This window comes from Caloenas nicobarica, chromosome 3, assembly GCF_036013445.1.
Source record: "Caloenas nicobarica isolate bCalNic1 chromosome 3, bCalNic1.hap1, whole genome shotgun sequence".
NCBI classification, from domain to species: Eukaryota; Metazoa; Chordata; class Aves; order Columbiformes; family Columbidae; genus Caloenas; species Caloenas nicobarica.
Window position 1 is genome coordinate 41,940,448 of NC_088247.1, and position 27,935 is coordinate 41,968,382.

At 39.3% G+C, this 27,935-nt stretch overlaps 1 protein-coding gene across 1 annotated transcript in view; it reads left to right on the forward strand.

Moving 5' to 3' along the window:
- The first annotated feature begins 10,255 nt into the window (after positions 1-10,255).
- FUT9 (fucosyltransferase 9) overlaps positions 10,256-27,935 on the forward strand; it is a 99,633-nt gene continuing 81,953 nt past the window's right edge. Inside the window, exon 1 of the mRNA XM_065632457.1 lies at positions 10,256-10,400. Within this exon, the coding sequence (XP_065488529.1) occupies positions 10,256-10,400 (145 nt within the window). The remainder of the gene's footprint in view (positions 10,401-27,935) is intronic.

Genomic DNA, 27,935 nt, shown 5'->3' on the forward strand with positions numbered 1-27,935 from the left:
TAATCAACTGAACCATTCCTTTGGGCAGTGAATTCAGACTAAGACTTAAAAAAAAAAATCAGTCTGGCTGGTGAGATATCAATGTCACCTTGCAACTTCTACAATAAGGATGTAACTCTTGGAAATTCATAGGAAATTATTCAACACTAAAAATGAAAATGTTGGAAAGCTCATTATTCCTTTAGGATTTCAAACCATGTTGAACTTGACGACTGATACAATCCAAAGAGCTCTGAAGCAGTATCTTTACTATGATTAGTTTGGCAGGCTGAGGAACAAAATTTTTGCTCCTCAGCTCTGGTAGTAGCCTGGTTGTTGCTTGGTCTCCTAAGCCTAGACTCAACTCATCTAATTTTAGAATCCCAAATGAGGTAACGAGTTCATCCCTATAGCCAAGGAAATGCAGTATCACTGTGGTTAGTGACACTTACAGACTCTTTAATAACTGTAAGGCCTCAGGATGGACGTGTTCAGACCCTCTTTGTCTGGTCTTGCCTTGTCAGTCCCAAAGTTTGTTTCAGCTTGCTTAGTTGAAACTGTAATTGCCTAATGACCTTGTGGGCATTATCTAATTTCTTTTAGCCTTGCTTAGCTTTGTATGATTTTGTGTTGCAACATCTATTGTTATTGCAATGTTGATGTATTTCCTGTAAGTAATACATACTGGTTACAGGTAGCTATTCTGGTAGTTAATCTGTGTAGAAGCTATTATCTGTGTCTCCAGAATAACAACATGGTGAAGTGCAAGACAAGTGCAGGATGTCAGCAGAGGCCATAGAGGCACAGGCCAAAGCCCATAGGCTTCAGGGTTGCACACAACCTGCCCATTATCAACTACTGAGCATAAAATTGATGCAGCTTCTGGTGCTGGGTGAAACTGATTCTAGGAGTCACCAAGAGAACAGGGAAAAAAATGTCTGACACATAATACACACCATATGGAATAAATTCAGACATAATTTGAAACTGCAGGTCAATGAAGAAGGAGCAAGGTGTAGGCTTTGTTAAAAAGACAAAATAGCCTCAAATTTACACTTACTTGAGGAGGAAGAAACCATCGACATCACTCTCCTCCTTGCAAAAGGACTTGAGATGCTAAGTATTGGAGTAATCGAACTACCGAAGTGAAGCAGAAAATAACAGTATATAATGACTGGAGAAATAAACAAATTAATGAGTGAAAGATAAGTAGGAAGAAACAAATGTTGTAAATATTCAACCCAAGACATATGGGGACTGATTTACAAAAGTGCTGAGTGCTCACATCTGCAAGTGAAATGTACTTAAACTGTGTTCTGGATATACAAAGTGCTATAGCAATTTTAAGTATTCTGAAAATGAGGCTGCCAAGGGCCATATTTTAAACAATTTTAGGCACCAAAAAATGCAAAAATCATGCCTACAGGAACTTTCCAAAGGACCTGAGAAGTCGAGTGCCTAACACCCATGAAGAAAGGTTAACATCTCCCTAGGATAATGATCTCCTTGGACAAATTTGCCCAACTGCCATTTTAAGGTTTTCAAAAATCTGTCTCCAAGTATCTGAAAAGTGGTAGACAAAAAGAATTGATGTTTTTGACACTGTTTATGCAAGTCACTCTGTGCCTCAGTTCCTTTTGTCTAAAAAAATAACAATACTACCTTGTGTCACAGGGCTGTCAGGAAGATACATTGAACTAAAGGCTTTGTAGCATTCAGAAACAATGGTGAGAATGTTATTGAAACATCTTAGCATCTGATCTTATGTAGATTTACCCCACAGTGCAGTATTTGGAAAATGTGGACAAAATACAGCTTGAGCTATAGCCAGTCAGGAGAATCAGGCCTGCGAAGAGAATTTGAAGAATGGGTCTGTGTTTTTCTTTCTCTCTTTTCTTTATTTTTTTTAAGAATGTGTGATTATAATTGAAATATATATATATTTAAAATATACAGATATTCTTAAGAAATTCTTCCAGATGCCAGACCATTATCTGAGCCAGAGAGACTTCAGCACCTCACGAGACTCATCATCATATCTGCTATCCTGATTCACAATCTATTCAGTGTATCTAACAGAAGTTTAAAAGGCAGTTTGATCATGGTTCATAGGGACCTAGAGAGGAAGACTTCTGATATTTGGAACACTTTTATCTGACAAACAGCATAACAAGATATGGATAACTGGATAAGCTGGAGACAGAAAAGTACAAATTAGAAAGAAGAAATAGATTTCAGCAAGGAGGGTAGTTAACCATTGGTGCAGCTTACCAAGGGAAGTGGAAAATTTATCATAGCCAAGTCTTTAATTTCACATTGAATGACTTTCCAAAGGATGGGATGCAAACAATACATTTTGGCGCTAGGTAGCAAAATGGAAGAACAGTTCCTACCTGCAGAGGAATTACTGGCTCACATTGCCTGTCCTGTGATACGCAGGCATCCAGACTAAATCAGTGTCATCTTCTCTGGACTTAAAGTGAATGTATCTATATTTGGCTGCTTTTCACGCTGAACCAAAGATGGGCACATACCATACTTGTACAGCACACAGCCACTGAACTAAACATGCAGCAGCTATCTTTGGGGCATGTAGTGTGTATTTTCTTAATTAATTAATAATGGCAGGTAATTATTATGTATCATTTTTATAACATCATATATCTGCACTGTTGCTTAATGAATATACATTAAAACACTGCCCTGGCCTTCTACACTGTTAATTAAATAATAAGCAGATCAAAGGAGAAGGAAAGAGTAAACTACAATTATAGTGTGAAAACTTTTCACATTCAGGCATATGCAATGGCATTTCTGGTTTTTGCTTTTGATGTCATTTGCTTACACTTGCTTTCGGTGTCATTATTTCAATATAAGTTAAGGTTTTACATGTTCCAGAGACTCTATTCCTCATCAAGGGCAATATACATGGTAAGAATCAATTTTGTAACTGTTTGGGGATTTTGTTTGTTTGTTTGTGGGGGTTGGTTGGTTGGTTGGTTTGGTTTTGTGGTTTTTTGTTGTTCTGTTTGTTTTTCCCCAGCATTAAATGTACATAAATATATAAATACATGTATGCCATTAGTTTTGAAGGGGTTGTGTCCCTTTCTATCAACCATGAATTTACATCCTAACTTGTATGTCCCTACAATTCAGTGCAGCTTCAGGATGCTTTCACAGAGAACAAGCCACTTGATATTGGACACTCCATCTGGGACATTTTAGCCAATTAAGAATGATCATAATTGAGATGGTATCCATTGAAAAAGGGGAAGAGAAATTTCTTGTGATAGCTGCTTTGAAACCCTTGCATTTCAAAAATTCACATATCCATTGATTTTCCCCTGAATAAAATTCCAGAGGGGGATTTGAAGTTCATATAAATTCAGGCAGTGGCATCTAGACTCCGATTTGTAATAGCTTTTTCAGTTAGGTATTTAGAAAGAACATGACAGGACCTAATCTTACCACTTGTTATTCATGCTGCAAATAGTCCTGTTGCAGTCACGTGACTCAGATTCATCAGACACAGCATTTAAATATTCAATATTCTTTAAATAAAGGGGAGGTAATAAACTGGAAGTGGGAAGGGAGTATTGCTTCCTTTCCAAATCCATCCGCTAGTTTTGCAAGAGAGATTTCTTCTCTCCACAGACCTTGCTTCTCATGTTCCTAGACCAACACAGCCACAGCAACAATTACTCAAACTAGGACTTTTTGATTTAAATATTCTGACTGATCTTCTGGGTTTGGATTTAGCTGTTGGGTTTCTGGAAACTGTTTCCCCAGAAGAGTGAATTAAACTGTACTTTGTGAATATTGGCATCTAATGTGATCATGTTCTGAATACACCAATGGAATTCTGCAGTTTGTACTCAAAATAGGTTAATTACTATATGGATTTTACTCAAGTGGAACTTCATGGCAAAAATTGTAGTCACTGTCTGACTTGTTCTTTGATCTTATGGCCTCACTAAATTTGAAACTTTTCCAAATCTATTTTCTTAGAAGTTTCAGTCTGTTAGATGCACATGTATTTTATGACTATTGTTTTTGTAGTGATTCAAAAAGCATATGAATTATTTTATATATTTAACTTCAAGCAGCATAAACAATTTGAAGTATTTTCCTACTTGCTCTGTAAATTTGCAAAAAAAAATTTGAACTTGAACCTATCATTAAATGGACTGAAAATATGGATACATGCTTGAGGTGGAAATTTCCAAAGCACCAAGTGGCTTTTTTCACCACATCTCCTGCTGTCAGCAGGAAGGCAGCTTCTCAAATCCCTCTGTAGGCTACTAACTTTGGCTTGTCTGCACAAACAAACTTTTCATGGCTACTTCCCACTCCATTGCATATTTTTCTAACATCAAAGGAGTTTGGGTCTTTTCACACCTCTCAGTTGTCTAGCCTATGTGAATAGAGGATTTGGAGCTGATATATGATCATTATTACTAGCTGTTATTTGGAACCATACTGCTGGACCATGACTCTCTCTTGTCCTACGTACTGTAAAATGTGAGAACAAAAACATGGTTTGTGACTCCAAACAGCTTATGGTCCTTCCAGACAAAAGAATGAAGTCAGGAAAGTTAGAGAGCAGCTAAAAAAAAAAAAAGAGACAGATCTATAATTAATCATTAACAGTTGTAATGGATACTGAAGAAAAACACTCAGAGAGAACAGAGGATTAACTGTCACATGGGTGAAAAGACTTTTAAAGCTTAATATGTCCCTGAAGGTACACTGTGAAAAGGACCACTATGTCATTTAATGCTTTGCTTGTCTCCATTATTTCAATGTCATATATACAGAACCATGTTTCAAATGGAAAACATATTCATTTTTCTAACTGTAGGCTCTGCCCAACCAGACTTGGCTCTAACATGAAAAGGATGTATTTCTATTCCACTCAGTGTTCGCAGTGAAAACTGTCAGACAAGTTGAGACCTCAGATATTTTCTTACAGTAATGCAATCAATAACATTTCCAATATTCTGCTATATATATCAATCAGAAATTAAGCTATATCTGCATTGTAGACTTCCTCTGGCATAGCTTTGTGAGCCACTGATATGAAAATATCTTCCAGAAGTTCCTGTTACAAGCCCACTTGCATTTAAGAAGAAATACAAAACCACAGAACTTTTAGCTGTTTAACTCATTTAGCTGTTTAGCTTGTTTGACTCAGAGGTAATCAGATAAAGCATGTAACACACAGCTTTCACAAGATAAGCTGCATCCTTATTAGGAAAGAGTTGATGCTATGGTACACTACTGTAGGAATCACTATAATTCATTCCTAGTGAAGACACAGCCCTTAGCGAACAATTCTGCTGATGTCACACAGAACAGACTAGAGTTTGCAGTGTAGCTGTACTGACTCGGTAGCACTAGCTAATGTTAGAAGAAATTGGTACATTCTTTGTTTCAAAAATCACCAGGTTTAATATTGAGTTAGTAAAGAAACAATCTGTTGATGTGTTTATGCCCCTTTTTTTCTGCATGAAGCTTCATTTTAGTACACCACTGTTGGAATATATATGAAGTATCAACGACATAATTCTGGCACACAAGATAGGATTCAAGGCAAGAGAAATCCATAATTAGATTTTTCTCAGTACATCCATCTTCATTTATCCAAGAGGCCAAAGTCATTATTATTTACTCAAGAATCTCCTTGGAGAGTAGAACTGTAAAGATTTACTGCATATTATGAGAATCTGTAAGTATATTGAAGTTCCCCTAGTTCAATTATTTGTCTTTTCTACATTTGATTAAAATAGGAAGAAAGTTATGCCAGCACCTATATATTTGGTTTCTTATTTTATCTTCCTTCTCCTAAATTGTTCCTCTAATGGAAAAGAGGTAATGGTATTTAATTTCTTCTCTCACATTGTGTTTCCCTTTTTTTTTGCCAGCTGATATAAGCTTACCTGTAAAGTTCTTTGTGTTTAGTAGAAGAAGACAATCAAGTTTGTTAACAGATTAATGACAGAAAGTCTCAAGTAGAGAAAATGTACATTTCACAGCCATCCTTTGAGCTCAGTGGAGGTTGAGGCTCGGATGCAGCAAAGTACGTCTTACAGATAGTGGTACCCCAAACCAGTTTGAATTCACAAGTGAAGTCCTTTCTGTATCTTGGCCTATTAAAACAAAACACTTTTTCAGGATCAGTCCTACAAACCAAAGTGCAGAGGCATTTAATTTTAAAATTTAAATCTGATTGTCCTGTATAATGTGAAACTGCTTTCTAGCAAAGAGTCTTACTCAATAAAAATGGCACAATGCACACACACACAGAGAGAAACCCCAAACCACCCCAGTTTACCATAGATTACTTAATCTCAGTCTTTTTTCCTTCATAAAACGTATTGAGCAAACAAAATATTCTGTGAATAAATGAAAGATATAATAAAGCCTACAAGTTAAACTTCCATATAGAAGATATTTTAATAAGTGATTTATTTTATTTTCTCTAACACATGCTATAAATGTGCCTAAGAATGGAGACCTAAACCATTCAGATATCAGAGTTAAATGTGTTCAAACTGCCACAGAAAGTGAAAACTGAGAACATACAGTTCTTTCTCAGATTCAAATAGTAATAGTATTTTATGTTATTTTCTATCTTAATCCTATACAAACCTCAGCCTGGGTTGGGTCTCACTATACAACACAGCTCCTATCCAGTCCCAGGATCCTACTCCTCATCCCATAACCCTGCAAACTGCAACGGGCCACTGCACTATTCAAGGTCATTAAGGCAGATTGCACAGCATCAGGTACTGGCATTAGTCAATCCAGCTGTAGGATCAGGGCCAAGTTTAAGGCAAGCCATAACTAACAAATGGCAAGAATAGTAAGCCAAACGATGATAGATTTTTAAATGATGCGGTTAACCCTCAAGCCAACAATCAATTGCAAACAGGGAAAAGCACACGGGACTCCCATAAGCACAGGTTCTGGGTCCTCTAAAACGAATGTGGATGTAAAGAGAAGCCTTGCCCCTGCAAACACTGGTGGCACTAACTTTATGGAAACAACATCAGTGGAACACACTTCAGTACTGCATGTGAGTTTTTAGTAAGTGCTTAGATGTTCTTACTTTAAAAGCATGCCTGACATATATGTTGAGATCATGTTAGGTAAAAAATAAAACCCCATCTTTTTTACATGGTTTTGATAAATATCTATGTTAGGGATTGGACAGCTGTTTGGAGAGGGGATTGCTTGGTTTTGTTTTATTTTTGTAATTTTGTTTTCTTTCCTTTGACCTTTACAATATCCTGTTTAAAAAAAAAAATGGTCTCTATCTACATTTTTTTTGCTTTTAAAACTTCTGTTAATATTCACATGCATTCCATTATGTGAATGAAACAATTTGTCAAACTGTGTTCTCAGAAAATATCCTGGAACCTTCAGAAAACAGCATACATATACATCTAAGGTAGCAAACTCAGCAGCCAGCTTTTGCGAAGGCAATTTATGTAGCAATGGTGTAATCGCTTACATTTTCTCTCCAGTGAGGAAAAAAAAAGTTTACTGCTCTCACACAAAGGTTTTATAGAAGAGAAGCAACCTTATATCTAAGAATAAACCAGTTCACTACAATGACTCTGAAATGTAAGGGTCAATGTTTGTATTCTTCACAAACACCATGGTGATATACTTTAAAAACAGAAAATCTTAATAAATCCTTGTACATATACATAAACGGCATGCAAGAATCTGAAGTGAGCCCTGTGATAACCTGAAGAACTGACAAATTTCCAACAAAATAATTGTGGTAAAGAAAAAAATTTCTGTGGGCAAATATGTGCTTGCTTTGACGCAGACTAAATTTGTAGTCAAAGCCAGGAGAGAGCTGAAGTCATTCATCTGAGGACAGGACCTCAGCAGTTCATTTCCTATTCTGGATTTCAGAGAACAAAGATGTTTACCCTCAGTCTCCCATTTCTCAGGAATCATTCTACCTACCAGGCTACTGTTACACTGGGCTCAGTTGTCCCTGCTGGAGGTGTTCATCAGCACCTACAGAGCAAGAAAGGAACAACATGTTTTAAAACTGCATTCAGTGTACTAAAACTGTGTATTTACTATATTAAAAAATATAAGAAAATTTCTGTGCCACTCACACTAGATAAGTTCTTGTTCAAAGGTGTCACTGTCTATGCAGAGCCCAAATCTTTCCCACTGCCCAGTTTCCATTCCCTTCCCTGTGACTTCCATCTCTCTTTACAGGCCAGAGCACTTGCAGGGCAAGGCAGAAGAAGGATGGAGGCAGGCGGGAAAGCTGATATAGGGGAAAAGGCAGAAATCTACAAGTTAAAGAGCTGCTTACATCTAATCTCAGGACTGAGACCAGAGAAGAGAAAAACACTGAAAGATTAATTTGTGGAGAATTTCCTTGCAAGCAGCAATGGCTCGAAATGAAACTTTAATAAGTCCTGGCCTTACTGGCTTTACAGACATGCAAAATTTGACCTAACAATTTTACAGTTTCCCCTTTTTCCCTCCCCGTGCCTACTGTATTTGATGGTTGTATGGCTTGGTTGAGCCTACAGAGACCAGAGGACATCCTCCAGCCAGGGACTGTAACCTGCCTTCTAGTACATATTTTTGCCAATAGCTACAGGGAAGCAGAAGCAGGTCCCTGATCTTGTCTCAACAATTTTGTGAAAAAGATGCATATCTTGGTAATTTTTCTTTTTCCCAGGGAGTTCTTACTGGTTTTGAAGAATAGTGACACTCAGAAATACCTTCATGCTAAAAGTGAGCTCGCAGCAGTTTGAACCAATTCCCACTACGGTTACAGAAATATTCATTTTGTCTTTAGAGAACTTGGAGTCAGGCCTCTCCTTTGGAATAAACCTGTTAGAAGACCAGACCAATTCTCTAAGTGACTGTAGCCCTTACAGCAAATCAGCGGTTTGAAATGCAGAGCTACGTGGAAATCTACCCAATCTCTCTCTTCCCTGGTTTCACAAGTGGGAGCTCTTGATACCTGCACGGCTCTTGGTACAAGGCAGAGCAGAAGAGCGTAGTAAGTTAATAATCCACAAGCCACTCAGAAACGTCTAGGACAGAGACACTGACACCAGGGAATCGTATGTCTGCACTCAGAATCTAGTAAATTGTTTACTCAGAGGACTGATGAGAAACGCATAGATGAACCTCTGAAACAACTACTTGGCAGGTAAGGCTATTAATGTACGCCAATAAATAGCCCTATGTTCTTATCACTGCTGTATCTTTTCCCCAAATGTACTTGCAGCAGTTTATCAACATTACATAATGCAGGGAGAGTTCAGATCAAGGGTAAAGAGTTGAGAGGCAGCTTTCGGTGTGCTTGTTTATTTGGCATATTTGATTTTACAGGTCTCCTGTTTACACGATGCACTTTGAGCTGTTGTTTCTTGCATTTTAATATTAAAATAATTACTCTTGATCCTAAATAAACATCTGGAAAGTCCTTTAAATTTCAGGAGCAGGTTTGAAAGACTGCTTTTAAGAACTACTCTGGTGTATGGTTTGTTTCCATACAGTCAATGATTATCGTACTCTATATGTTTTCCTCTTGTTTACCGGCTTTTTTCCCTACCGCAGCACGGTTTTGTTCTCTCCTGCCGGGTGGGAAAAAAGAAAGAAAAGGGAAGAGCAGAACAGGCAAGCGCTACCAGCGCTTTTCCCCTCAGGGTTACGGGGGGCAGCGAGAAAGCGCGGCTGGGGACCTCCTGCCCTTCAGAGGAGCAGGTCGCCCTTCCCGGGGGTGGGAGGCGAGGGGCGCCGCGGGGACGCGCCGGCGGGGCAGCAGCGTGTCCGCGCCCACCGGCGCTGCCTGCGACCCCGCCGCGGTCCCGGAGGTCTCTGGGGTCACCCTGCGGCGGAGGATGGGGTAGGGAGGACTGCGGGGGTCACCGCGGCTCCGCGGCCGGGGCAGCGGAGGGACGGCGGGATGGATGGATGAAAGGATGGAGCGATGGAAAGATGGAGGAGTGAATGATGGAGGGATGGGAGGACTCGGGATGCAGGGATGCGGATGGAGGAAAAAGGGATGGAAGGGCGAAAAAATGAGTACTGAGGGACGAATGGATGAAGGGCCGACGGACGGAGGGCTGCAGGAGCGAGCGCCCGCGCTTCTCAGCTGCTCCCCCTCCGCTGCGCGCCCCCGCTCCGCTCCCCGCCCTCCCCGCCACTACCGCGCGTGCCCGCGCCCGGAGCTGACTCTCCCTCGCATCCTCCTCCAGCGGCGGCGGCGGCAGCGCCGGGGATGGGCAGCGAGAGCGCGCCCAGGAGCAGCCCGGGCCACACCGCTCCCCCCTGCTCCCGCGCCCGCTGCTGCTCCTGCCCCGCCGCCCCCCGCGCCCCGGGGGCAGCGCCGCCGCCGCGCTACCCGCAGCCTCCGCCTCGGACGGGTGAGTCACCGGGCCCTTCCCCCCCACCCCAAAAAGCACCTGCCGTTCATCCCCCCCCACCCCTTTCCCACCCGCTTCCCATCCCGGAGCGGCCCCGGGGATGAGCGCTGGAGGAGACAAGGGGGTGCGGGGGGAGACACCGCGCTCCCGCCCGCCCCCGAGGAAACGGAGGGTCCCAGTCCGTGCTTGCGCCGTCCCCGCAGGGCGGCGGAAGGTCCGCGGAGCAGCAGGGATGTCCCCGGGATTCCGCGGGGGCTGCGGGGAAGGGGGTCCCTCCCTGCTGCCCCTCCCGGGCACCGCTGCCCATTCCCACGGGGGTCTTTCCCACGCACAAACAGATACCCCGACAGCCCCGCTCCCCAACCGGCGCCAGGAGCCCCTTGACCCCCCGCAGACTCCCCCCTCCCCAGGGCGGCTCGGGGGAGGGGGCAGCACTTTAACTTTTGCAAGGGACCATTTGAAAGTGGGGTAGACCCAGCTCAGCAGAGTTGGCGGCTTCCCAGGAGTCGCTCCTCGGAAGGGTCGCGGGGGAGGGTCCCGGTCCCCCTCCCCGGGGCCGCCGCGCTCACCGTGTGCAGCGAAGCTCGGCCTTTCCCGTGGGGCGGCCGGAGGGGACGGAGGGGCGGCTTCGGGCAGGATTCAGCTTTCAAAGGGACTTTCCTGACACCCCCCCCACCCCAGCTATAGTCAATTAAATTAAATAAAGCTCGGGGTGGTGGTGGGGAGACGTCTCTGCTTGCTTTGCCTTCGGTCCCCAGAGCCGAGAGTGCACAGGATGGGATGCTGTGGCTGAAGAGCATTTTCTGGTTTTATGGATCATGATGCACACGGTTGGTTGTAGGTAGTGTAGTAACTATCTGTATCCCAATAGTTCCCCGTCGAAGGGTTGTTATGGCAGCAGCGCTTTCCCCTTCTTTTATTTAGCGTCTCTGGCTCAGAGTAGTGTTAAAGACCTGGAAACCGCCTTTAAAAAAAAAAAAAAAAAAATCAACCTCTCGCCTCTTTGCCAAATAGCCAACAAGTACAAATCTAAGATTCGTACTAAATCTTCACGCCCTTCTCCAGAAGCTGGTGCTGTGATAACACTTAAAACTGAAGGAGCCTGGGGGAAAACATTTCATCATATTTTTTTTCCACAATTCTTGCTTTTTGTTAAATTTTGTTGGAGATTTTGCGTCGGTTTCTCTTATGTGTTTCACTTATTTTTTTTTCCTAGTATTCTTTCTCACTTACAGAGGACTTCTTAGTCCTGCATTACACAGGGTGAGGGTAAAGGGATTCAAGCAGTTCTACATACAGGTAATGCACAACGTCTGTGGGAAGGAAAGCTTGTAAATCTGTAGATTTAGATTTTCTATACAATTTACAGGATAATTAGTTTTATTCTTGCAATACAGAGAGGAATCTGCATGAGATGCATCAGAAATGTTTCAGCACACCTTAACTGCCACAGCTGGTGGCAGTCTGAGACAATAAGATTTAAAGGTTATTATGAAAAATAAGTTCCTTTGTCACCTGTAATGGTCGGCCTGTTCTCAGTCAAACCACAAATGACTGTAAGATAAATGCTCTTCTTTTTATTTCAGTTTAGTCAGTAGTGGTTTTTGGAAACGGTGTTTTTAAATCATGAAGCCTTTGATGAGGATGGATGTTAAAACCAGCTGAAATTGGTAGAGGGCTATGTTATTTTGTAGTTTTTACTCTGCACTTACATATGTGCCATTTGTTGTCCTCAACTGGCATTTGAGCAGTAAATTATAAGGACAGAAGGATTTTGTCCTGGAAGCTCACACATTTTTATTTCCAGTATAATATTTGCAGACTGATATTGATATTGCAGGATGAAATGTTATTGAATTGTGCTATCTTGTTTCCCACTGTACATTTCGAAATAAGTTTTGCTTATCAGTAGGAAAGCAACACGAGTGTGTGACTGTTCATTTAAGAATGAGAAATTGCTGTCCCAGGATGATTCATATGTTGAAACAGACTAGATTCAGGTTAAATAGGTGAACTAAAATAATATAGTGTAAGTGATCCATAACTAATTTTCATGGCTTGTAATGAAAACAGGCATTCTTGGTTTTGAATTGGAATAATGAGATGTTAGAAGAGAGATGAAGAACAGCAAAATATATCTTCTTAATGACAAACTAAACTCTTGAATAAACCTCAGATATTTCTGAGGGAATACAAGCACGTTTCTTGGTATAACTGTGGTCATGATTCTGATCCCAGCTAAATCAGTATGAGATTCTCCTCAGGCACTGCTGTGAGCAGAATCAAAGACATTTCTGCTAACGCTTTTTGAGGAACTAGGACATTAAAAGATAATTTGTATTTTTCCCCATTGTCATGGCTGGAAGGATTTATTTCGTGTCTCATATGGAATATTTCACACTTTACCCTTCTCAGCAGTACTCAAGCCTATAGTTCTTACCTGCCCAGACAGCTCAGCTGAAATAATTCTTGTGAGAAAGAATAATATATGTATAGCTACGAGCAGTTTTATTGGGCCCTACTAGTTAAATAATAGACATGTTTACTGGAAAAAGGGTTTGACTTTGAATGATATTTTCATATCTGATAGCAGATATGGGAATAGCATGTTTCTTAAAATGGCATTATTTGTTTTATGGTTCTGATATGAAAGGACTAGCTGCATCTAATCAAGCTGGAGAGCAGATGTTTCCAACTTTAGTGATTTAAAAATATCCTTAGTGATTTAAAAATAACCTTAAGTTGTAATGAAGAAAATACAAATTTGGTCACTCTGAAAAGGGTTACAGCTGAAGTTGTTTGATACAATCAACAGACTGCACTTAACAGTAAACAGAGGTAAAATGGGACAAAAAAGAAAGTTGGCAGAACACAGTCATCATAGGAAAATGCACACTAAAACCCCTTAAAGACTAATGCAAAAATACCCAAGAGGTTCCAACTTTAAGGGTCTGACTCTCTTATGGGAGTTAAATGTAAAAAGCCTCAATGACTTCAGTGAGCATTAATAGCTGGAGCATATGCTAAAGGATGGGTAAAGTTAATTAAGTAGCACAAGAATTTTGACACATAGTTACTAAAACCAGATTGGAAATTTATAGGGTTTTTTTGATTAGGAGATAGTCCTGGCTCCACCAAAACTGAATTGGAGTCTCGCCATTGATGTCACTGGGGCCAAAATGTCATCCTGAGAATTATTTTCCAAGTGACTTCTGAAATATCTTGCTTGTTATATTTAATCTGGTTTTAATTTGTATGATATTCCACTAAAATGAAGTTACCGTTGCCAAGCTTGAGTTATTAATTAGTTATTAGCAATTGTTTTCCCTTTCCCTTTATATTTTTTTAAATGTCAGTTTTTCAGGAATGGCAAGAAATACAAAATAGTGTTCCTGTAGGAGTGCACTCATAAGCTGAATAATTCAAAGCCTGTACTGTCATGGTGCAATCAAATTTTTAATATGATGCTGTCAAAGCCATAAAAAAAGAAAATCAAATGTGACATCATAGAAGACAATGTATATAGCTGACATGACATCCGAATGTTTTAATTTCCCCACCTGATATTTAGTAGTTAATGAAGACAGACTTTTCTTTCTTTCCTCTGAGGAAGCTCCTAATACAAAATATTAAATGTTCAGAAGAAAATTATGTGTATATTTTCTTAAAAAGAGATATACCTCTTGTGAAGAAAAATCCCTAATGTAAAGGAAATGAAATCGTAAAGGAGACAATTTAAAGCCTTCACTCAGAAACATAGAACAGAGGTAATTTGCAGCTAATGAGAAAAAGTATTGTCAGACAGGTTTTCTAGAATATAGTAGGTATAATCTTGACAAAGGACAGTTTATTAACTGTTCCTAACTAGGTATGTACCTCTGTGTAAAAAAAGGCACTAATGTGCTTTCACCCTCAAAAACCACCATCATTTCTGTGGTGTGTCTCTGCTGTTTTTCCTCTTAAGTACATTTAATGCTAACGGAAGCACCAGATTGGCAGCAATGGAAAACGAAGCTCTGTTTATACCCAGCATTTGTGAAGCACAGAAAGCAGCAGTGCAATGGGGAGACCCCAACACCGAGCTGCCATTTCAGCCCAGCTTGGCTGGCTACTCGACATGGACAAAATGTTTTCCCACCAAGACCCTCCAGGTGGCTAAGACCTCTTTGCCTCAAGCGGTCAATGTACTGAGGGAATTTGCCTGATGTGGGACTTTGTTAGCCTCGGCCTCTGCCGTCCTCAAAGAAACCAGCCCTGGTTGTGGCTCCGTGGGGACCAGGCCGGACCCTGCGAGGAGCTCAATGTTCTCAGCGCTGGTGCTTTCCAAAGTGCCGAGTGCGTTTCCGAGATCCTCTAAGAAATGCGGTGAAGTCGCCAGCTCATTTCAGACAGGCCACAAACCAGCTTTCAAATCACAATGATTTTCTATCACTACTGTGCGTTGGCTGTGTTTGAATCAGTTAACTAGAGGTGAAAGGCTCCAGAAATGTGATTACTAGCCCCCTGAGACATTTAGTCCTTCAAGGATATCTTACTGGAAATACGTGTTTGTATTTCACAAACTGGAGCAGAGTGGATGAATTAATAACACACAAATATTTTTTCTTTTGCTTCAGACGAAGATTTCACACTTTTTTTTTGGTGGCGGTGAGACTGTTAATCATGTCAGAAATTTGCTGCTGAAATATGTTTATAATCCATGGGCAAACAGCCTCCTACTTGCTCATATTTCATTACCACATAATACTAAATTTTTGATCTGACCGTAGACAGTGATTTAACCATGCACTCCCATACTAATACTAATGTTTGGGGTGTTGTTTTTTCCGCCCTAATGTCTGCTACTAAACAGCAGAAAATGTCAGAAAACAAAATAAATAGTGAATAAAAATCTATTATTTATAATGGATTTTTATGTATAGTGGCTTATTTTATATAAATTAAGCCTACTACTCTTTTGGGAATAAAAACAAACAAACAAACAAAAACCCAAAAACCAAAACAACAACTTAACTATTGTAGTGGGTTTACACTACAACCTAAACCTACCATGTAAGTAAAGGTGCTAAACTAAGGGAAGCTACCAATTGAGCAATGAAAATGAATATTAATGTGTTAATCCAGCTGTTCAAAGGTCTCTTGTCTTTTCTCCAACTGTCTTCTTCCTTTTAGTTTATCCAGGACAAGAACTACAGCAGTTTTGAACTGAGAAAATGTGTTAGAACTGAAACTGCAGGAAAGCCTGTTTTCCCATTTTAGTGTTTGAATGGAAGTGAGAGACAGACATTTATAAGGTCTCAAGTTTGAAGGACACGGTAACTTAGAACATATACTTCCTTCAATTTTTTTTTTCATTTAGGAAATGAATGTGGGGTTTTTTAAATACGGAACTTACTTTTAAAAAATGTATTAATCTAGCACCTTTTTTTTTTTTTACCTAATAAAGCAATCCTCTTGAATATTTTCTGGACTTCAATTGTGTATCAACTTCCGTCCTAAAGCATCTAGCTAACCTTAAAACATTAATCATCATTTTTCATATTAAAATACACAAATTAAAAATCCTAACAAATGACAGAGGCAGACTTCTTTGTGATTAGTAAAAAAAATGGTATCAAATGTTGTATAATGTTCACATTTGACTGTTGATTAGTGTGCTTTACTGGTTAAGAGAAAGTGTAGCTCAAATATTCTTTAAGAAAACAACCAAAAAGCACATAGTCCACAACTAAAGAGTCATTTAATACATTATGTCTTTCTCATTGATTTCAATTCAATACAATTCAAGTTGAAGATTTAAAGCACTTTGGTAGAAAACTGCTCACACTTATCACTAAGCATCTTGTTTACATTTTTGTATTTACTTTTCCCCACAGTTCCTTCTGAAGATTTTTTCACCTGTTGTTTTCACCCCAGATGGAGACACTGGGCAGGAGTTCAAAATATTTTTAAATTGCTTCTGAATAATAATTGAGCAGCATTAACTCCCTGTATATTCACCGTCTTTCTTCAGATGAATCTCTACATCTTAGGAAGTCAGGTACCAACAGTAGTACACATAGCAGATTACTAACCAAGGACAGATGGATGCAGGTGGCAAGTAGACCATGCCAGACACCATCGAGTAAAGCAGGCCCATAAAGCAACAAAAGCAGTTTTCTCTATTTATCAGGGTGACATTTCAGAGGGTTTTGAAATTACAAATATCCCCTTTTGAAATGAAAAACAAAAATTTGGAAGTCCTTAAAAAAATCCCCAAATTGTTTTGTAGAGACTGAAATGTACAATATTTTAAAACACGTCTCAAGATATCAGAAACAATTTGAATATTTCTTTTTTTGGTGTTTTTCTTTCAAATCAAGACTTCAGCAAAATTAGTTCAGTTGCATGGAAAATTGTGGTTTTAGTGGAACTGCGTATTCCAACAGAATAGGATTTTAGTGAAGTTTCTTCAGTGGCTTAAACTATAGAAGAAGAAAGACTTCCCTTATAATTAAGGTTATGCTGAATGAAGGAATCAATCCTGAAATGGTTTGGGTAGATGCAGAGCTTTAGGAATGTGTGTATTCCAATAAATTGGATGACTGTGTAAATCAATTTACTCATGTGACAAGTACTCTGACTTTATCAGAATTGAGTCTTCACTAAACTTCGGCAAAGCAGTGGATATCTTGTCTTAGAGTGAGAGGATAGAACTAATGGTAGAACTTGATTGGGATTTCTCCATAAAAATGTTTTCCAATAGAAATAATCCATGCTTTAAAATTAGAAGTGGCATTAGTTTTGGTCAGTAGTAGAAGATCCTTAATTTAATTTGAAACATTGAAAACCAAGAACTTTTGAAATGAAGAATTTGAAATGGGATATATTTTATGTTCACTACTGCTGAATATTTCATTTAAATGGAATGGGAGAACATCCAACTACACTTAGAAAGCAATCAAGTTATTATTATTGGCTGTATTGTTATGTTTGGAATAAAATTTATCAGCTAAACAGCAAAGGCTATCAACGTAAGCTATACCAATTCTACAATTTATTTAAGCTGGCAATACAAGATTTTCACAAACTAACTGCTTAAGACTATTATTCAGCAGTTCTAAATACCCATAGTTTAAAGGCCAATGTTTAAGTATAATGAAGTAAGCTTGCTCTGACACAAATGCTAATTAGTTTCTTGCAACTACCAGACTTAAAAGAAGTTTTTAAGCAACACAGTTTAGCTGAATGGAGAAGGAAAATGTAATAATATCCAACAAATGCCATTTTGGAGCATAACAAATTTGATAATTCTACAACTTGCAAGCATTAGGAGAATTTTAAGTGAGAATGCTTGCCCCAGACAACAATCACCTCAACCACCTATGCTAAGAGATGACTGATGTCCTACATTAAATATTAGCACTGATATCAGTGTTGCAAGGGAAGGAATCAAACTTCACTTCCCAGATGCTCTCCGCATCTCCACTGTAGCTGCTTCCCGGCCACCCTTGCTGTGCAGAACACAGAGCGAGCAAAGGAATGACCAGCTGCCTCCCCAGCAAAGCTTCCCCAGGGGACACAGCCAAAATTCCCCATTACCTGACCTCGCTGCACCCAGATGCTCTGTACCTGCCTTCCTGCACCTGCTTCCCTCCACACCTGCTGGGCCTCCAACATTGGACCCTATGCCTGCTTGCAGAAAGCTAATAATATTTGAGATTCTAAATAAAGAATACTTAAGGAAAAAAAAACAATGAGAAGATTTCAAAATAACATTTAACATATTTTGGCAGTTAGAAATCACATAGCTAGATACAGTGTGTTTCCTTAAAGCCTCACTGAGATGAAGAGCTATCCCAGGGCAGGCAAGTGCAAGCAGCTGAGAGCATTGGTATTGTTACAGCAATCATAAGGAACAAAAACATTAACAACAGTAATTATATCTGGTTTTTAGTTCTTTCCAGGTGAGAAGTTTAAGCTTTTCATGACAAGCGGTACCAATAGTTGGTACGAAGGAATTCCAAACTGAGTGCGTGTTGGAGTGAAACACAACAGCATTGCTATGAAACTTGGGGCTGGGGATTTTTACCCAGTTGATGATATCCAGGATAAGCCTGGGTGTAATTTAATGTCATGCAATCAATGAAATAAATACGAAAATGGTTGGTATGTGTGTGTACATATAAAGTACAGTATTAATTAGTCAACTCAATTCAGTAAAAGGAAAGTAGTTAAGGAAGTAGTTGACCAAAACCTGTGAACCAGAACAGTGGGTAACCAAAGAAGATACTAGCAGTTACCATTTTTTCACATTTATAAGATGTGCTTACAAAATGTGGAGACAAACGCGAGTCTTAGAAGTACAACTTGAAACTGGGAGACTACCTGTTATTAAAATAGATTGCTTCATCCCACATCATCTTGACACTTTCAAATAGGCCTACATTTACCTAGCTTTCAAATCACCGCATTCCTCTCAATCTCCACTATCTGTGAAGACAATTCACTTCCTCCAATACTTTTGTGGCCAGATAATACAAAGTATTGGTCACTAAGGAACAAATTCTGTTTTCCTTAACACCTAAGATACACTGTGAAAAAAATGTTACGACTTTGCTGTGTAGTTAGTGTTGAAGCACTCAGTCATATGAAAATATAATTTTGTTCATGGGTGATCTTACAGTTTCACCAGTTTTCTGTTCTGAAAAGAACAAAAAATAAGTTGAATGTTTCTACAGGTTAAGAAGTTAAGCTTTTGTTTTGTATGATGAAAAAATATTGCAGTGGAAAGCTATTTCAGAATAGAAACTTGAAAAATATTGCTTTTTCACTTTTTCAAAGCATTTTTTTTCTTGAAATTTGCACAATTTCATGGGATGTTTTGATGTAAAAACATCAATTGTCCTTCATTCTTCTCTGAAAATATTTTCATGCAGCTCTAGATCTACAGGAAAGAACATGATATCCCATTGCATGTTATTGGGAAAACTTGCATAAGGTATACAAAGGAAATAGTCTAATCTACTGAACAGAATCACTGTGTCTTAACCATATAATTTTTTAGGTATATATATATGTGCACTTATACAGGAACATACACATATATACACACACACATATATACATATATACTCCTATTCCTCCTGGTTCACAATAGCAACTGAGCTCCTCAGGCACCCTACGTGGTTAAAATCCTCCTACCTGAAAGTCAGTGCTTTTTTTTTCCCCTAATAGAGCGATTTCCTGTGGTGTATTTATGAATTTATCTCTTTTCCTGAATTTCGTTGGATTAGCCCAATTTATGATTCTTTTTGCTCGCATTACTATGCAGATAATATTTGTTCCTTTCACTGGGTTGTTATAGACTAAGCCATTTTGATGTTTGTGCCCCATTTTTGTAAGTGCTTAATGCTGTGTAATGGTTATGGATTATCTGTAGTTTTCAGGTAAGTAGGAAAAATTGCTCCAGAATTATGCCTCTCTGAAGGTCAGAGATGCACAGCCAGCTATGGAAGCTGAGGCACCAGGTTCTCAGTCCCCAGGTCTAGCCATGCCTCCTCCTACAGCACAAAATCGTTTCAGTACAGATTTTCTCCAAAGTATGGAGAACACTTTTGATGCTACAAAGGGAAAGTAATATATGATAATCACAGGCTATTCCAGCAGCAGTGGAAAAAGGCTGGTATAGACTTGCGAGAATAGTCACTTATCAGTTTAGATAGTACACTAAGCTGATATATTTATTTTTTAAGCTTTCTACAAAGCTTTCTTCAGCTTCTGTGACACTTTCTTCCTGCCTTTGTTTCTTTTATTCCTTGGATTTGTTTTATTTCAGTTCTTAATTTCCGTCTTTTCCTTTGCATCATTTTCCCAATTATCACTTCTTACTTGATTATTGAAAAGTTATTTTGTTTGCTCCAGAAAAAAAGAGGGAAATTGAAGTTTTCACTAACAATTTTCTGTGATGATTGAGGTCAAAATCCACACAGAGACTTACAGCTAAATACATTAAGGATTTTAGGCAGCAGAAGTGTGACTTGGATGTATTTGTCTGTATTAGCTAGTAATTCAGCACAATAGGAGCAGACCGGTAGATCAAAGCAGCTGGTGCTGAGGTCCTTATATTTAAGGTATGTGATCAATGTGGTTTACCATGGACTAGATTTAGTTTGGTCTCTTGGACCAAATGTTATTAACCTGCCTGTAGTCTGAGGCTGTTCAAAGGACTAATTAGTTCAGATCCTTTTGTCCCCACTGCAGGTTATAGTACATTTGGTACAGACTGTAAACAGAGCTTCCAATTTACTTTGCTTGAGAGGAAATCTAATCAATGCACACCAAAACTGCTTTGCAAACCAAACCAGTGTAAGGTAATAGGAATTCACTGCAAACCTACACTACTCCTCCCAGTCATATGGCAGTGCAGTCTCCTGGGCTCTGAAGAGCAAACCAGAACACTCATTGCCCTGGAATTGACCGTTCCTAACTCAATTTTTAGTCTCAAAATTTTCATTTGTGTATTTCCCCAGAAGATCCTTAGGTCTTCTAAAGACTGAACAAGCTCAAGAACTGTGTAAATCTTTCATCATGCCAGCTCATGGACCAAGGTGCCCATTCCTTGGGCAGCTCTCTCAGGCACTGGGCTAAAGAGGCATCCACCTCTTCTGCGTGGGCCAATAAATATTTAATTCCCCAAGTCTGATCAGGTAGTGACACGGCTCCTACAGGTGTGGCCAATGTTTTGTCTCAGAGCAGCCTCTGGGAGTAGCAGGTTGCAGTTCCACAGCCAGAGCAGGGAATCAGTAGAACTGAATCCAGGCTGCAAACATATTTATGGACCGCAAATCTAATCACAGTATTATTAAGGGACCACCAGCATATCTCTTTTTCTTTTTTTTTCCTAAACTAAACTATTGCATTTCTTTTTCTCTTCCATCTTGTTTCTAAAAATAATTTTTTAAAAAGTCTACTTTGCTAACATGACCTGAGGTCTGGATATGTAGATGCATATCCTTCAAATACTAAGCAGGGTGTTTAGCTCCTGGCTGGGTGAAATTTAAGACAGACTTTGTGATTATCATTCCCGTTCAGTGTCGTGACTTTACACTGCTCTCTGCTCTGTGTGCAGGTTGCCCGCTACCCAGTCTGGGTACCTTTCTGGGGGATGGTGTCCAGCTTATAAACACTTAAATGTGGATGCTTCGTCTAATACGGGGACAAGACACCAAAACTGAAGTAATTACTTTCTCTGCCTTTTTGTATGCAACATCAAGCATTGCAATGTCTAACTGACAGGTACTTCATTTCTAAACACTTGGTCTCTACCCTGAGTTAGGATTCCCATGAAAAGTATAGGAGAAAGATGAGTAGGAGTGGAATTCAGAGAAATCAGCAGGCAGAAGGAGGGGTAGCTTCAAGGAAATATGACAGGACAGTAATACGCCTACAACCTACACCTTAAAGGCATCTACTTTCAGCACTGAAAGTAAGCATATAAGCTAGACCTGCCTCTTCTCCAAAATAATTAGAATATGCTGTTAATCGATGCCCAAATATCCAGTAATTAGAGCACTTACCATTTAGGTGGATGACCTTTTTAAAACATACCCACACTTCTGAGTTGGAGAAAAAATTACACTCACAGGGACTTTCAGGTCAGAAATGTGCCCTAACTTCTGACTAAATAGTTATTTTGGGATGAAGTGAATGACTTTCTCCTCTTGAAACTTTGCCAATTTGGATAATTGATTAAATAGCTAATGGAGGAGGAACTTAAACCTGACCCCCTTTCTTCACAGAAGAGTGGACTAACGTTGGTCTATGGAGTTAATTGCTCGCTATTTGGCTGAATAAATATTTAAAAGCAAACTGAACAGTTCCAAGAGGGGAAAATGAAAAAGTTGTCTTGCCAGATAACAAGCACCTTCTGGTTAATAGGAACCTCCTGGGAGGCAGACACCCTCAAATCTAATACTCTCTATAGATCAGATGAAGTTGGGGCTGTCTGTCTCCCAAGACACAACTTCATTTACTCCCATTTCAGAAAGTCTTGCTTCCTACCCTTTTTTTTTTTTTTTTTTTTCCTTCCCCATGCATGTGATGTCTGCTCTGGCAAGCATGTTCTCAGAAAATGTACTAGTGCTCTCTGGAGGATGAGACTGCTGCCTCTTGCAAGAGAATTTGCGCTCGGAGAACCTTGGCAGGGTCAGAGCTAAAGGGACCTGGCGTGTGAGCACCACCAGCTTGGACATTTGTGGCTGCAGTTGCATGAGGGCTGGAAAATGTTAGTGATGTCTGAATGCTGAACTTAGCATTGTCCAAAGTGGCAAGTAAATGTCCTGATAGGCTTTACTTTCATACTTCATTTCAGGGTGTTAAAAAGCAACACTTAGGAGTCATTAGAAATACAGAGAGGTATAACAATAGAAACCTTCAGCAAATTAAACATTTTATAAAAAGTGCTTAGTAGCCAGTTTGAGAAACTGAAGATCTCTCTCCTTTCACATTAGAGGTATAGTGCAGTGAGCAATAATGTAGTTCTCTCACACTACTTTACCACTTTGTTTCTATTTGTTGTTAGAAGATATTCAAGTCTGTGGCAAAGGCATAAAATAAATTAATGTCCAAGGCAGAATAATGTGCTAGTTTAGGGAATTATACTTTGGACAAAAGTAGATATCTGTAACTTTCCCATAGATACTAATTTCTGACAGACTGTTTACTCAAAAAGAGCTTTATTTTACCAGTCCTTTGTTGCTCTTCCTGTTTAAGATTTTTAAGTCTTCATGGCAGAGACTTTTATTGTTTGCTCTTGTGTCCTTGAAAGCAACTATGTACTAACACGATAACTCAATCTAATCTAGTTTTTACACCTTATTTTACAAAGCAAACCCTTACATAGGTTTCTGTAGCACTAAAAAAGCCTTGCTGACGTCCTTATTCAAGGTGAATTAAGCATTCATTCTTCCTAATGCTCCTTGAGCCATTATCAAATCATAGATATGATTTCATCGAAAGCCCTAATGTTTGTGTTAATTTTTCTCTTGTATGGATAATGGAAGAGAACAAACCATTGAAATTTATTGCCCCCTGTTTTGGCTGAAACCTTTCTGAAGCAGGACTACCTTGAAAAGAGCATTAGAATTTCCCAGGTAATTATTTTGTCAGTGGCTGCAAATCTGCTGTTGGTAGACAGGCGGTAGTCTGTCTTTATCTGTTAACATTTTATGACCTCCTCCAATCCGAAGAAAAGCATTTTCATGCAAAAATTTTATCTAAATTGTAACAAATTGGAAAAGATTATTTTTCTAATTATAATGTGTCATTTCATGGCTGTAGGTATAATTCCTTTTGGATGACTAGCCTGCGATTTTTTGATAGACCAGTTTTGACTTGGATTCTTCCCAGATTTACAGTCCAGTGACTAGAATATATCTATTCCACAATATCTTGATTTCACAAATTATTCTTAGGTTTATGTCTATTTCTGAGTTCTGGAAAGGCTAGATTTCCTTTCTGAAACATAGTTATGCCAGATGTGCTATAGATTTGCCATTGTTTCCTGTTAGAGTCAAATCTGCAGCTACTGGTTGGTTTCACATTAATACACCTGGGAAAGTGAACTTCGAGTATTTGCTTTTTGAAATCGCTGAATTTTCTTTAAAGGCAGTCAGTGAAGCTAGAGATGTGTCCCTGACTGTGAACTAACTAATTTAAAAGACAGCCTACACTTCAGTGTGAAACCACTTGAAATTTTAGGTTTAAGTACAGATATGGCAATGTATTTTTAACTCTGTATTTTTTCTCTTTTCTTTGTCACTAATAATCCGCACTTTTGCTTCTCATCGTCTGTATTTTCCCATCTTCTTCAGCCGTGTTTTAACACTCAGAGTCATGATCCTACTTGTAATACTGTAATCAACCCAAAGTTGTAAGCCTGGAGTGGTTCAAAATGTACTCATAGGTGGTTTTTCTCTCACCTAAGTTTAGCCACCAAAAACTAAGCTAACCTTCAAGGCTCCCTCTGTAGTTGTAAGACAGACATCTCCAGAGAGCAATTCATTATGCTTTCTGGACATCTGTCTTAGAACAGGATGGATTACACTGTGAAAGTACTTGTCTCTCTATATAGGAGAGAGACTATAAAGGAGTTTCAACGAGTACCATGGAGAGTATGTCTAACTTTTTTAAAAAATATGACTGCATTATTTAAGACTATAAATTACTTTTATATAGAACTCTCAGTTTCCAATATCATCACCTGTGTTTGACTTGAGCAATGTGTAGAGAAGAGGAAAGGAGCCAGCAGAGCTTGCTCTGCTGCCCCTGCAGTTGGGAAAGCGGAGGATTACGGTACAGAGATATTTGAGCTGGCAGCACAGACGCCATTGTGGGACTAGGAGCAGCACAGCTGTGTTCATGCCACACTGCACACTGAGTTAAAAAATGGTGCTGAAACCAGCTGAATTCACTGGCACAATACCTGATTTTTTATAAAATTTGTTTATAGCCAATAGACAGTAGAACAGTCTATATATTTAGCAAGTTTCTTCCAGTTTACCACTTTCTTCAAATTTCTTACTTGGTTTTGAATGAATCATCACAAAAATTCAGACATCTTATACAAGCCATTTTCTGATACAGAATATATGCCTTCCTGAGAAGCAGTACAATAATTCGTTTTGTCCTGCCATTTCTACATGTATGTACATCTATATTAAGGAATATGTCAATCAGGGACAGAGTGAGAACATCTTGATACTCATTTCTAGAGGAGTAGTAGTAATGCAACTTAATTTAATTACAGAAAAGTCCTTTCATTAATTTCCATGAATGAATACAAGTTGAATGCTAACAGAAGAGTGCATACCATTAATTACTGCTAAAATGAAAGGATACACAACCTAAATTTGGCAATAAATGCTCGCAGCACTCTTCCAAAGAAGATTTTCTGAAGCTGTTCACGACATATCAATACTTCTTTTTAGAACTGCAAGGCTATGGAGGATAAAACCGCAATCTTCTCTGAAAGCCTGTAAAGCAAGTCTGACTTTCTGTGCAGTGATTATCATTTTGCCAGCTAAATGGATGTCATTTAAATTAGACCCTGTAATATTACTGCTATATACTGTTTTATTTAAGAGGAAGTATTTTGACTGGTGGAATCAAATGTGTCTTCACCAAAGGAAATGTCTTTTACATTGGGATGGAGACTGTTCCCCATTTTGATTTTTTTTTTTTTTCACAAGGATTGCTGTAAGTTGTCTCACCAAAAGGTCCTTCTAGTTTGGGAATTGAATATCTATGCGTGAGGAAATCCTAAACCAATGAAATGTAGGTCTCAATAACTTTATCGCTGTTATTCTCAGCAGAGATGAGTTGGGAGTTGATCTCCTGAGAGGGAATCACGGGTGCCCCTTCCTGTGAACTGTCAGAACAGCATGAGCGTTCAAACTTTATCTACTTCCCTAACTTGTCTGTGCTCCAAGAGAAGAGCATAGAGACAGCAGGTTTGAGATCCAGCTCTGTTTTCTTGGAATAAAAAGTTGACTTCTGTTCCTTTCATATATACACAAGTGCTTTACTGGACTTTTGGGTTAAATGTAACAAGGCACACACAAAAAATTGAACTAATATTGGTTTTATAGCAGCAATGCATTTACATCCACTTTACTCTTACAAATTCACTGTTTAATTTCCCTACAGCTTATGGGCACATAAAAGGGCTCTTGATACCTAATCTCATTATTTATGATATGTGCTGTGAATTTTTTCTATTAATGTTCCAACTTAGAAAATTAGAGCATTGCATGAAAATCTCAGATAACATTAAACAGAAAAAAAAAAGAAACCTAGGAACATACACAGTACACTCCCATACTTTGATTATCATATGCTTGGGCAGGTAGTACTATTGACATCAGTGTGACTGCTTACTGGTAAGAATATAAATCAGGGTGAGTAATCAGCATGGAAACCCCTAATGCTGTAATTATAATCTTTTGCAAAGTAGTACTCCCCTTGACTGCCATCTTCTTTCTTAATACCTAAAACTAAGGTTTACACTTGAATCTTTGGTTAGTCTGTGTGTCTTTCTTTTATGGGATAGAGTGTGGGGAATGGGTGATGCTGACTCGTTATGATTTGATGCCATGAGCTGCAGCTTTCCCAGAGCAGCTGCTTTTTCTGACAAACATAATGCTCTACACTAGGCCTTTGATTTTCTGAATATTTTACTTGCTCATTAGGTCTCGCTCTTTGTAGATTACCGCTTCATTCATTGTACTTATTCTACTGTATGGTCCCAGATGGTCAAGTATTTTCATCTGTGTTTTCTGTTTTGCTTTTGCAGAAGTTGCTGAAAGTTTTGATCAGCATGAGTGGATGCAGGTTTAAATTATAATTTAAGAAAATAAGGGGAGGAAGGGGTCTGAATCACTGGGTGTTCAACTGTAACAAAAATTGTGAGAGCGATGGGGCAGAATACTAGGTGTGCACAATTTTCTGCTGCACTTTTGAGAGCTAAATCATGGAATCATAGAATCATTTTTGTTGGAAGAGACCCATAAGATCATCAAGTTCGACCAGTCCAAATCAGTACTATGAAGAGCTAAATCAGTATTATGAAGAGCTAAAGGTCTGCACATGAGCACATGCCACTTACTGGAAATTGTTCCTCTGACTATCGCTTTCACTTGGAAAATGCTCAAGTCCTTGGCAGTGTACTGCCAACATTCATTCTGAGCCCTCCATATGGACAGAGACGGTATTGTTTAACATCTTGTGTATCTGATGATTTCCCACTTTCGCAGGAGAGGTTCTTGTTTGAGTTTTGCCTAAGAAAAAATGGGTAGTAGTATTTACAACTACACCAAAAATTAGTTTAATGAGTCATCAAGTTTTAATAATCTTTTAGTAACCCTAATGCTCTGTGTTCCCTCCACCTGCTGTACAGACAACATCGAGATGGTAGCTAAATTCGTCCCAAAAGTTTCAAATTGGATCCCTCTTTTTGAAACACCCTGTAGTATCAAAGGAAGAATGTTTTGCTTCATATTCTTCTTGTTATTTCAGTTTAGTAGCCTTCCATCCAGGGAGCCTTGCAAACACGTAGAATAAGTGTTGGGCCTCTAGGAAATACTTTCACAGCATCATTCCCATTGCTCTGTGTAGCTCAAATGCCTTGTGGAAGGTAGGAGCATCACAGATGTGTTGGAGCATCCAGAGAAAGAACCAATCTTTGCTGTCCTGAAGGTTTGCTACTCCTCGCTGCTTTGAAGCTAGTACTGGTGGGTCACAGTCACCAGCAGGAGCCAGCACAGCTCCTCCAGGCACCCTCTGGGATCTTCTCCGCAGACACCCATCAGCTGGGGGCTGTCATGTGGAACTCAGCACAGAGATGAAGGGCGAAGTTTTAACCTCACAGTCCTTCACTAGCACCATTCCAGGCTCCCAAAATAAGTTTGGAAGGTCTGGAATAACAGGTCTGCTTCTTCACAGGGATCACAGAACCAGCCTCTGTATATATGCCTGTTTTCAAAGGGAGTGAAAAGG